The sequence below is a fragment of the Neolamprologus brichardi genome, chromosome 22, assembly GCF_056152115.1.
Source record: "Neolamprologus brichardi isolate AB-2024 chromosome 22, ASM5615211v1, whole genome shotgun sequence".
Taxonomy (NCBI): Eukaryota; Metazoa; Chordata; class Actinopteri; order Cichliformes; family Cichlidae; genus Neolamprologus; species Neolamprologus brichardi.
Window position 1 is genome coordinate 31,062,375 of NC_142124.1, and position 12,465 is coordinate 31,074,839.

The 12,465-nt window shown below is 40.1% G+C and overlaps 1 protein-coding gene across 6 annotated transcripts; it reads left to right on the plus strand.

Annotated features, from left to right (window-relative positions):
* Positions 1–440: 440 nt before the first annotated feature.
* LOC148096824 (uncharacterized) lies at positions 441–12,465 on the plus strand. Of its 6 annotated transcripts, XM_087835333.1 has the most exons (8): positions 441–947; positions 2,455–2,593; positions 3,180–3,244; positions 7,770–7,899; positions 8,731–8,924; positions 11,400–11,455; positions 11,550–11,932; positions 12,029–12,465. In XM_087835333.1, the coding sequence occupies exons 5-8, from the start codon at positions 8,755–8,757 to the stop codon at positions 12,170–12,172; spliced, it is 753 nt and encodes a 250-aa protein (XP_087691459.1). In that variant the 5' UTR covers positions 441–947; positions 2,455–2,593; positions 3,180–3,244; positions 7,770–7,899; positions 8,731–8,754; the 3' UTR covers positions 12,173–12,465. The 6 variants fall into 6 exon arrangements, 5 of the variants coding, with proteins under 5 accessions (XP_087691459.1, XP_087691457.1, XP_087691458.1 ...); XM_087835331.1 differs by having other exon boundaries at positions 2,455–3,244; XM_087835332.1 differs by lacking the exon at positions 3,180–3,244.

A 12,465-nucleotide genomic window follows, 5' to 3' on the forward strand; every position in this document is an offset into this window, starting at 1 on the left:
CGGCAACATATGAACAGATTCACTGAGTAATCAGAAAAGTTTAGCATGAATCTGGACATTAGATTTAAGCTTGAAGTTTTAACCTTATCAAATATCACTTGGTAGAAGCTCCTTACCGTTTGAAGAAATCTCTTCTCAATCTGCTGTCCTCTTTTGCTTGCATCTTTTTTTTTCCATCGGAGACTGACGTTATTCCATGTTAATTATTTTTTCTCCGTGAAAAATACAGCAACTCATCTTATCCCGGGGTGCCAGGGCGTCCAGCTCCGGATCTCAGCAGAAAAGTGCCAATAAAAGTTGCAGGCTGATCCAGGTATCAGTTTGACATAGGTTCTCCTCTGTGACGTCACGGTTGGAACACTGTTACGCCTCTGCGTAACCATGGTTACAGGGGACGCTTTGGAGCTCTGCTGCTCAGCAGCAAAAGATTTCAGGTTAAACTCTAAAACCAAATAAAATTAATATACTGTATATGTGTATAGTGTACCGCGTAAGCGTTCGTTTTCTGGAAGAGGCTGTAAAACGGACAGTTAAAATGTGACATGTGATATGTCGAGCTGTCGATAAGCACGGCTGTTTTTGTGCTGTTATTCACTGTTAGCCTGTTTTGGCTGGCGTTACTGAAGTTGTTTTCAACTGGATGTCACATTGTTGAACTCTGATGATTAATGAATAAACTCTCGATGTGACGATGGTAGAATGTAGTTGTAACCCAGTGTTAATCTAGTCGTTTGATACCGTTTAATATCCAGTCCATCTGTTTGGAGTTTTGTTTTTAACATGCCCTGGAATAATTTAAAGTTTTACAATGCCGGTGATTTACGACTCTTTCGCGACAGTCAGCTGGGGAGTAAACTGTGGGGTTCTCAGAGGTAGCTCATGTGAGCCAGCAGTGACATCTGTACATGCAGTAGCCTTAAAATACTGATTATTTATTCTCCTGCTAGGTAAGAATTTGTGTTTTATACGTACATTGTTTCTTTCTATATGTTATCGTTTGGTTATGTTATGATGTGTGGTTAATGATGATTATTAGTGTGCTAATCGTGAATAAGCTAGTAAACTTGAAAATTAGCAGCCATGTTAAGCGGATTTCGGTGGTCAAGTTCGTGTGTCATTGTTTGGAATATAAACCCATATGGCTTGCACTACTTTCAAGATGTAAGCTAAAGGGGTGTGTTTTAAAAAAGGTGCAAGAATGCACCAAGAGTGCAACAACATAAGTTGTCATTTATGTTGTGCATTTGAACTAGCAGACTGCACTATGAGCACACAGGGGCTGTGTCCCAATCCAGCGACCCCACGCTTCGGAGTAAGCGCAGTTCGCGTACTATGTACGGCGCGTACTAGGAAGTACGAGAAGTGCGGAAATGAGAGGCTTGTGAAATGGGACGGTCTGGCCGTCGTCGCGCTGCTCCGGTTGCCTAGCAACCATGATACTAACCGCGAGAAAAGTTTCATACAGCATTGTTTGACAGAAATGAAGGAGAAAAATGTTTTGTTGTTCATTCATTTTTTTTTATGACATCAATTTGATTAGCTGAGTATCTGAGGCTGAGACCATGGGGCTGTAAAAACATAATTGTTGGGCTTAATTTCTGTACTGAACAGTCATTTCAAGATTAGTTAGTAAATAACAATTAGCTAATGTTGTTCATGGGACCATAGTCATCTCACTTTGGTAATGTAAATATAATATGGCCAATATTATATTTTTTGTCAGATTATTATGATATATTACAGCAGTGAGCTTGAACTCTATGTCAAAGATTCAAGTTGAAGTTATTTATATTTCCTATCACCTTAAATCTTCACTCAAAGACAAGTATCTTTGACAGTGTATATATAGATCAGCGGTCGGCAACCCTAGGCGAAGGGTTAACTGATGGCACGACCATAGCTGGACTGGCCACCGGGCATACCGGGCATTTGCGCGGTGGGCCGATGATTTTTTATTTTTTTTGTAACGTTATAAACATTGAAAGGTGGTGGATTGGCCAGATGCTGGTCGGTGTAAAAATACTAACTTAAATGAACCAAGATAACCCAGCGGTCCATAGGAAATAATGTGTGCACTATGTCACTAAATTTATTGTCACTGCAAATGTAAAAGTAAACATAAATGAACCACAGAGGAAATGACATGACTTTGAAGACAGATGTGATCAGGTGGAAAGTGCAGAAAGCTGACTGATGTCGATCTGTGGCTGCATTCAATGTTGGCCTGTCCTGTATTAGGCATTCAGGATTTTCTTTTATGGCCATTTAGCTCTTATGGCATGAACTTGCTCAGTGCATTATTAGTGGCTTTTCTACAGTCTGATATTTGTTTAATAATTGTGCATCAAATAAGTTGATAAATAAGATGTTTAAAAACTTCATCATCATATCAAACATGATCGATTTGGAGCAAGTTTATTTGGCACATGCTGACTGCATTCTAATTGTAACCAGAACAGGAGGCGAGAGCAGAGAACAAGAGTGCAGCAGTTTAGTGAAAGGAACAGGAAAGGTGAAGAAGAGGTGAGCATCCAAAAGACGAGCAAGAGGACAGTTTCAAAGGAGACATCACGGCACAATAAAAGCACAAGCTGTAAGAGCAGAGATTCATTCATATTTTCACTATTTTTTTCTTTAGGTTTTACTCCCACTGCTTACAATAAATCAAATATATAGTACAAACAAGAAAAAATCAAATTGCATTGTTGTTCAGTATAGCTCTGTGACTTCAACCTTTAGCTAACGTATAATGTTTGACATTTTATATAAATGTGACTATAAAATATAGTCAATAATATTAAAAAGGTGCTGTTACTGAGTGAAACTTCCAAAGATTTCAGGTCTGGATTTAGCCCCAGTGTTTTAAGATCCTAGCAGCGCTCGTATTTATGGCCACATTTTTAAAAGAGACGAGCTTTCTGGGTGCTGACTCAGAGGGACCACTTTAGTTCATTGAAGCTTTAATGCCAGTTTAAGACAATAAACTCGACACGTTTCAAATCAAATTGATAATAACAGAGCTATGCTGGACAAGCAGCTGTGTTAGTGTGACGCCCTGCATATTTGAAGGATTGCAATAAACTTCTGTTCTTACTGAATCTGTAACATTGCCTTGATCTGCCTACATCATTTTTTAAATAGTTTATGTTGTTAAATGAGTTTTGTGTCACTGTGCACAGAGAAAAACTCACCTGATCTAGTGGTAATGCGTTATTCACCACTAGATGGAGACAACCTGGCACAGGTATTTTCTCTACACACTAAATTTCACACTGAAAAGCATTGGTGGGAATTTTTGTTTACATAGTAAGCAAAAGAAAAAATGTCTTGAAGTCTTTCCAGTGTTTTCAAAATTGTGTTTTTCAGATACACGTCAAAATGTCATACAAACAAACACACACACAAAACAACAAAATATGTCAAATTACATGCACGTCTCATTCATTTTTTGAGAATTTCACCACTTTTAGATTTCATGGAAAATAACTAGTGTTATTCATGACCAGTGTTGGGACCAGTGTTGGGACTAACGCGTTATTAAGTAACGCGTTACAGTAACTACGTTATTATTGTGGTAACGAGCACGGTAACTAGTTATTATGCCAAAATCAGGAACGCGTTAGTCGTTACTGGGATTTAGATACGGTCGTTACTCGTTACTTCGTGTGGTGGCTATCGTGGAGCTTCCACAGATTCAATAACATTAGCAAGTGGTGGAGGCAGCAGGTGGATGAGGGAAAGGGGACGTAGAAGGAAAAGAGACCCGAGGCGGCCGCCGGTCCAAGTGTGAACTGAACTTCAGGTAAGAAGTTATGACCTGCAGTCTATCTGGGTCAGATATAAACCAAGTTTAGGTGCAGTTTATTTTCGTTATTCTGACTTTTTCCGTACTGCGTACTAGCTAGCATGACGGAGTTTCTATACAGCTGGGTGGGTGCTATGATGTTAATGATGTTGAACTTTATTTTGTCCATAAGTTATTAGAGTTGCCAACCATCCCGTCTGGTATTCAGAAAAAATATTACGCGTTTCTTATTGAGGCGAAAAGGAACAGTTTGTCCCGTAATTCAGCTACAATGAAAAAGGCACAAAGCTGGAGTTATTCTGTGTCTTTGCTGCCTCTTTGCACAGCTGCCTCTTCTTCTCTCGTTCTCCCCCCTCCCTCTCCCGTTTCTACTTCAATCATGAAAACTGATCAATGATCAGCTGATCGGCTCTCTTGTTTGTTTATCGCCCACTTTGCGCCAGAAAGAGGAAACCAGCTGATGTCGCGTTAAACAACAGCAGCACATTTAAGCTTGATCAGCTGTTGTTAGAATTGATTTAATATTAATTTCTAGTATCAGCTGATGTTTGCTGGAGCCACAGCTGTAAAGCTGCTGGTCATGATGGTTTGGATATGTGGTGAGAGGGAAACATGAAGATGAAACCAGGAGACGTCCTTACTGAATCATCAGAGCTGAACAGCTGATGGAGAAACAGGTTTATCTTTTAGGTGACATAAATGAGTTGAAGTGAAGTTATGAACTGTTTCTGAGAGACAGATAACCCCAGGATCCCTTTTAGGTAGCTGACAGCTGGTAACTGTGCAGGTGCGGATCTAGCAAAGTTTTGCCAGGGGGGCCAGGTAGGGCATTAACAGGGAGAGGTGGGCACAAAGAAATACTTTTCTTTCTTATTCTCATTTAAAATGTCTAGCTTTTAAAAAATAATTATCTGAATCTTACAACAAACGATTGATAGATTGATGCATATATACCATCAAGACAGTGTACATCACTGTCACAACAGTGTTTGTTTTCATTCAAAGGCTTTATGATCTTTCCTATAATGGTGGGCCGGTCTCTAGTCAAAATGCCCGGGCCGATTTTTTGTCCCCGTCCAGCCCTGTATGCAGCTCATCTGCAGTCTGGTGTTACCTACATCTTCCTATTCAGAAGCCAGAATTTCCGAGTTCTGAGTACAATCAAAGCACCCCGACTGCAGTTTTTGTGTTGGATGTAAAAGGCGCACATGATGCTGTGACGTAGGCTAGAATCATGGCAGCAGTCATTGACGGTCCAGGCGTGGGATTTCTCTCGTGGAAATATGTATTATCTTTTCCTTTCTATTGGTAGGTGGCACAGTGCACTTGAGGCAAGTAAGCAAGCTAGAAGACTGGCAAAGTTATGGAAGCAACACATTAACAAGAGAATTCTGAGTAAAACCAAAGTTACTTTCCCTTGTAACTAGTTACTTTGAAAGTAACGAGTAACTTGAAGTAACTGAGTTACTTTTGATAGAAGTAACTAGTAATGTAACTAAGTTACTATTTTAAAGTAACTTACCCAACACTGGTTGGGACTAACGCGTTATTAAGTAACGCGTTACAGTAACTACGTTATTATTGTGGTAACGAGCACGGTAACTAGTTATTGTGCCAAAATCAGGAACGCGTTAGTCGTTACTGGGATTTAGATAGGGTCGTTACTCGTTACTTCGTGTGGTGGCTATTGCAGAGCTTCCACCACAGATTCTGTAACATTGGCAGTGGTGGAGGCCAGCAGGTGGATGAGGGAAAGGGGACGCAGAAGGAAAAGAGACCCGAGGCGGCCACCGGTCCAAGTGTGAACTGAACTTCAGGTAAGAAGTTATGACCTGCAGTCTATCTGGGTCAGATATAAACCAAGTTTAGGTGGAGTTTATTTTCGTTATTCTGACTTTTTCCATACTGCGTACTAGCTAGCATAACGGAGTTTCTATACAGCTGGGTGGGTGCTATGAAGTTAATGATGTTGAACTTTATTTTGTTCATAAGTTATTAGAGTTGCCAACCGTCCCGTCTGGTATTCAGAGAAAATATTACGCGTTTCTTATTGAGGTGAAAAGGAACAGTTTGTCCCGTAATTCAGCTACAATGAAAAAGACACAAAGCTGGAGTTATTCTGTGTCTTTGCTGCACAGCTGCCTCTTCTTCTCTCATTCTCCCCCCTCCCTCTCCCGTTTCTACTTCAATCATGAAAACTGATCAATGATCAGCTGATCGGCTCTCTTGTTTGTTTATCGCCCACTTTGCGCCAGAAAGAGGAAACCAGCCAATGTCACGTTAAACAACAGCAGCACTTTTAACCTTGATCAGCTGTTGTTAGAATTGATTTAATATTAATTTCTAGTATCAGCTGATGTTTGCTGGAGCCACAGCTGCAAAAAAGCTGCTGGTCATGATATCGGTTTGGTTATCTGGTGAGAGGGAAACATGAAACCAGGAGACGTCCTTACTGAATCATCAGAGCTGAACAGGTGATGGAGAAACAGGTTTACCTTTTAGGTGACATAAATGAGTTGAAGTGAAGTTATGAACTGTTTCTGAGAGACAGATAACCCCAGGATCCCTTTTAGGTAGCTGACAGCTGGTAACTGTGCAGGTGCGGATCTAGCAAAGTTTTGCCAGGGGGGCCAGGTAGGGCATTAACAGGGAGAGGTGGGCACAAAGAAATACTTTTCTTTCTTATTCTCATTTAAAATGTCTAGCTTTTAAAAAATAATTATCTCAATCTTACAATAAACGATTGATGCATATATACCATCAAAACAGTGTACATCATTGTCACAACAGCGTTTGTTTTCATTCAAAGGCTTTATGATTTTTCCTATAATGGTGGGCCAGTCTCTAGTCAAAATGCCCGGGCCGATTTTTTGTCCCCGTCCAGCCCTGTATGCAGCTCATCTGCAGTCTGGTGTTACCTACATCTTCCTATTCAGAAGGCAGAATTTCCGAGTTACAGTACAGTAAGTTGAGTACAATCAAAGCATCACGACTGCAGTTTTTGTGTTGAATGTAAAAGGCGCACATGACGCTGTGACGTAGGCTAGAATCATGGCAGCGGTCAATGACGGTCCAGGCGTGGGATTTCTCTCGTGGAAATATGCACATTATCTTTTCCTTTCTATTGGTAGGTGGCACAGTGCACTTGTGGCAAGTAAGCAAGCTAGAAGACTGGCAAAGTTATGGAAGGAACACATTAACAAGAGAATTCTGAGTAAAACCAAAGTTACTTTCCCTAGTAACTAGTTACTTTGAAAGTAACGAGTAACTTGAAGTAACTGAGTTACTTTTGATAGAAGTAACTAGTAATGTAACTAAGTTACTATTTTAAAGTAACTTACCCAACACTGTTCATGACATGATATCATTTAAAATAACTTTGTCAGGCCAGTGAATATCTGCCACATAAGTATAAATCTAAATCATGCAAGTGTAATATAGAAAAAAACCACAAACAGTTGTGCTGTTTGTTCATAATAAATGGGTAGAGGTGTATAGTCAGTAAAAGCCACCGAGGCTCTGCCAAGCTCCAAACCACCTCTGCCACAGACAGAAGCATCAAAAATGTGCGCTGGGAGCTTCATGGCACGATTTCTACAGCCACACAAATCTATATGTATGTGGCCAAGAATCTTAGTCCATGTAGGGCATCTTAACACAGTTTACTTGTGTCAGTTAGGTCAGCTAGTGGGAGGCAGAGAGGGCAGCCTTTACATTATTTTATTGTAGAGTGACAGGAACTGCCTATGAGCTTCTAATCAGGCAGAAATATTGACAGAAGGAAATATTTAAAAAATATATTTATATATATTTTTTAAATTTCAAAGGAAATACATTGATGAAAATCAAAGAAGAGAAAATGTATGTGATGTTCCATTTTCCTGAGAACTGATTGGCTGTGATGACTCCTTCAAGTACTACATGCTACTTTGTCCTGCTAGTTAAGCCTACTGTCTGTTCTCAGGCCTCCTCCTGTTTCACTGGCATAAATCCATCACCAGAGGGCTCCACTGACCTGCCTGTTGACATCAGAGCAAACCCCTGTGTCATGTGACCTGGCTGGAGTTGCAAAGCTGGACTCAGACCTGGCCCAGGCAAGTTCAAAGACAGTTGTGGTAGAGAGAGCAGGGAGTAAAGTAGAGCACTGGAAGGATGAGGTGGAAACAGGAAGCGTGTAGATTCAGTGGATTTGGCATCCTCCATCTGTCTCCATGCTCTCTTTACTGGCCTTCTAAAAATCACTTCTAAAAACTTCTGTAGCTGTGCAGCTGCTTTTGTTTAAATGTTTAGGATAGCATTTAGAATTCAACTTTACTGTCATTACACATGTCTAAATACAGGGTAACAAAATACAGTTTGCATCTTATCAGTAAGTGCAATAAGAGCAAATATACAGATGTACTACATATAGACAGATGTATCGGTGTGAGGTAAACAGATCTACAGAGTGCTATGAATATATCTACAGCAGTGGAAGCGTAGCTTGAAAAGCGCTATATAAATGCAATCTATTATTATTGAGTACAGATAATGCTGATGATGATGATGCTGACGAGATTGATACAGATGCAGAATTTCAAAGTGATTCAGAAGGAAGTAGTACAGTTTATAGAGTGCATGGTCGCTTATCTGTACCAAGCTCAAAAAAGAAAACCTACACAATAACAGAAGACGAGATCAAGCGCAGAATCCAAGCAGAGAACATGTCAGTTCATGTTTTCAGAGCTTTAATTGGGGTAGGTTTACATTTTGATTTTGATGTCACCTGAAAGATATCCGGGTTACTCGTATCACTGAAGTGACAATGTGGAATCTGGAAATTGTGCATTTGCTGCAACATATACACAGTTACACCATGTAAACAAAAGCATTTAACTTTGTGTGTGTGTGTGTCTCTTTTGGTGTTTGCACTTTTTCTTTTTTAGGGCCGTAAAGCTAAACTGCCTGCAATGATTCTTGACAGGCCTAAGAAGGCCAAAACTAAACCAACGGTGTTTAGTGTCCTGAGTGAAGAGGAGGCTGGGGAGCTAGCCCTCGGGTTTGCCGGAAGATTGGCTTGCGATGTCACAAGAGACATGGTCTGTAAAGGCATCGACCATTCAAGTGCTGATATGACAAAGTAAGTAAGTAGAATAATATGAAAGTTGTATCTTTTTTGGTATTATTTGTCATTTGGGTTATTTGTGTAATATTGTTAATACACTTACTTTCTAATAACAGACAGACTCTTCGCAAAATCCAACACAACCTTAAACAGGAACTGACTGATTCCTCAACCTTCAGTTTGCTGACACACACCTTTGGCCCTGCTGCACTGGATTCTTTCATTTCTTTCCTGTGTGAAAAACTGGATCTCTTAAATAATGAAACCTTTCGTGACGTTTGTTTGCTGTCCATATCATCTGTAAATCAGAATCTTGAAAATTGTTCACTGTTTTAAGTTTGTATTAAGTTAACTATTTGGCAAAGATGTTTGGTTCCTAATCCACACAGCATAATAACTGTTCTAACACATATCTTAAAAATGCTACAAAGGAAGAAAATGATCACATATGTTTTAATACGAATGTATTTGTGTCACACTCCTCGGTTTGTAGTCAATTTCCTTGTCATTTTTATTTCCCTTGTGTTCGTCTTCCCTTATTAGTTTGACTTTATTTAATCAGTCTGATGTAATAACTGATAATTAGTTACTTTCCAGTGTGTATATATGCTCCTCGTTTGGATTATTGTTTGTTTGAGTTCTGCCTGTCTTTTCTATTAAAGATTTAGACTTTTGGACTATTAGTGGGCCTCGTAGTTTTTGATCTGTGCACTTGGTAATTGACTGGGTTTAATTTAGTGGCCTGGAAAACAGGTCCCAGGGATCTGGTCATTTTAAAGGCTGGGGTAAAGTGTAAGAGCTATTTATACCCATGTAAACTTTTATACACTGGTTTTTACCTGTATTGTTTCAGAAAGGTTTAAAAGGGTAATATCCACAGTTTATAATTTTTGAATTCAACATATTTTATTAAAGTAATTTAGCTTGAGCACAGACAAAACTGAATCACATAATCATAAAATCAAATCACTTGCACTATACAGAAGTCTAATCTACTCTGAGCTAATGCCGATTTCCAATACTAATGATGGTGAAGGAGAGAGATGAGGGTGTGCACGGCCTGGCCACTGGGGCACTTATCCCCGTTCTGTGTGATACAATCCAACAGGAAAGCTGTCAAACCATTGGACATTGGTCAAGTTAACATTCCTGAATACATACACACAGAGAAACTCTGAGCCCCAAGTTCAGCATTAGCACAAACATGCCACTTTATACCGAATCTCAGTGCGAGGTCAGGTATTAGTCTCATTCCATTACTCTGGCTACATTTTCTTACTCATCATTACTGTTAAACTTATACTTAGTCATACCATACCACCATAATACATAGCAATATAAAAATAGTAACATATGAAAATATTACAATGGGCACAGATGAATTTGTATCAAAAACAGCAACCAACCCAAAGTAATGAATAACACACATAAATAACACCTGCTTGAGAGAGACCAAACAACTTCTTTTCATCTGTTCCTTGGCAGAAAGTTAAGACAGCTTTTCAGCTTTAGGTTCCAATAAACAGAGGTAACGGATGCAGTCCCTTTGAAATGTCTACACAAAAGTCTACTTGTGCATATATTTAGCTTTAACTCTTCTCTTTTCTGTTTTGTATTCCAAAAGGTTTTCATTTTCTCCAGTGGTTGTCTCCCTTTCAGTAGTTATCGATTGTTCATTAATTTTCAGACTGTTGGAATGTCGATGCTGGCCGAATGTTTCCTGCTAGAATGCAATGGCCTAAAAATGGCCCGTCATCCACTCATCTTCCAGACTACACAAGACAATAGACGCCCAGGCTGAGATCTTCCTCCACCTCTCCTGTATCTCCCCCTCCTGCAGAGTGAGTTCCTGAAGAGGAGACCTCCTGCAAGATGTAACAGCCTCCCCCACCAGTTGATTGTTGATTGTAAATTAGCATGAGTGTGATATAAAAACCAAGCATCATGGACATAGACTTTAATGAGCTGGATTAACTGAAAAGTGAAATTTCCGATTGAATCAAGGAATATGGAGCACATCTGTACACTGACCACATAACCTCTTATTGAAGACTGCCTTTCACACAGAGGGAGAAGAGATGCACAGGAGTGAAATGAAACAAATACTTCTAGGAAATATACTTAAATAATTCAGGAACATTGACAGACAGTAACAACCACTGTTGTGACTGAAGATGAGGACTTGACTCTGACTGTAGACTGAAGCCTTGAACCAAACACTCACAGGATGTACGGACTCAGGATTGTAGATGGTTCAGTGCAGAAATGGCAACTTATATCCCGAGCTCAAAGCTTCTGAACATACAAAACAAATGACTGTGATGCTATGACTTCAGGAGGACATAACAGTAATTACTTGGCATTAAGCTCCATACATCGAGGCTGACTGACTGGGGCTGCAGGAGCACGAGAGAAAGGATGACAATGGATTGTAAAAGGAAAAATGTTCTTATAAACTTTATAACAATCATAATCTCTTCTGTATTTCAGGTTGAAACATAACCTTCCTGTTGTGTCTCTTGTCCCACCTGTCAAAAGAGAAAAAGGTACAGTACAATCATCTCTGTCTCATGTAAAAGGAAAGCTGAAATAATTATTTTCCATCCTTAAAGAAACTGCATGTGTCGCCACATGTTGCAGGTGAGGATGACTCCCCAGCAGGTGTTTCACAGATTGTATCTGCAAATAAAGGTGAGCGTTTCCCCTTAAAGAAGCCGGCTGGTGCCACATTGAGGAAAGCAAGGCTTGAGGACACCGTTTACAAGGATAATTTTCTCGTGGTGAACGGTTGGGGGAAATTCTACCTTCCGAAGGTTGTAACCATGCAGGTTATTGGTGTGGTCGAGGGCATCTCATTCCCGTGTGAGCAGCTCGTTCTGATGACCTGTGAGGACCAACAGGTATATGCCTATGATGAAGAGGAGCTGCATCTGGTGGCTTCAAGCATGAAGCAGTTACGTGACGAGGGAATGGAGTATCCAGGCTCCACGGTTTATTACAGGGGAGAGGCCTTTAAAGACATGGTGAGAAGTTAAATTTGTTTACTGGACTTGTTCGTTAATAAAGATGATCATCTGTAAACACTGTCACTAAATTATGTTATTGTCTGTTGTGTGTAGCCCAGGGAGAATCGGGCAGACACGAGCATGAGCGATTTGGGCAAGAGGTTGGACGAAGAGTATAAGAAGCTGGTGGCAGAAAGGAAATCCAGCATCCTGGAAAATCTGAAACACAGCAGAAAGCAGAAGTTTGAAAGTTTTTAAAAGTCGTTGTGGTCAGAGTTATATTGTTGGATTGTCATTTATGCTTAGAAACATATACTCATTAATGATTAGAGTTATATAATCGATTGCATATTGATAGGATGTCTGATCCTTAGTAGTCTGCAAAGACTGTGTGCATTCCAGAGCACTCAAATTGTAAATAATGTTACAAATTTTTTATGTTGTTTTCATGGCTCGCTCGGGCCACTTCGGAGGTGGGGTGCCCTCGGCCTCTCGGCCTGGGGCTCGGTCACTCTGGCACAGCTGGCTGCCGGAGGAGCTCATGGGCATGT

Coding starts and splice junctions, on each gene's coding strand:
- LOC148096824 (XM_087835331.1), top strand. CDS start 8,755: ATGATTCTTGACAGGCCTAAGAAGGCCAAAACTAAACCAACGGTGTTT. Junction 11,456..11,549: donor ACCTGTCAAAAGAGAAAAAG/GTACAGTACAAT, acceptor CACATGTTGCAG/GTGAGGATGACTCCCCAGCA. Junction 11,933..12,028: donor GAGAGGCCTTTAAAGACATG/GTGAGAAGTTAA, acceptor TGTTGTGTGTAG/CCCAGGGAGAATCGGGCAGA.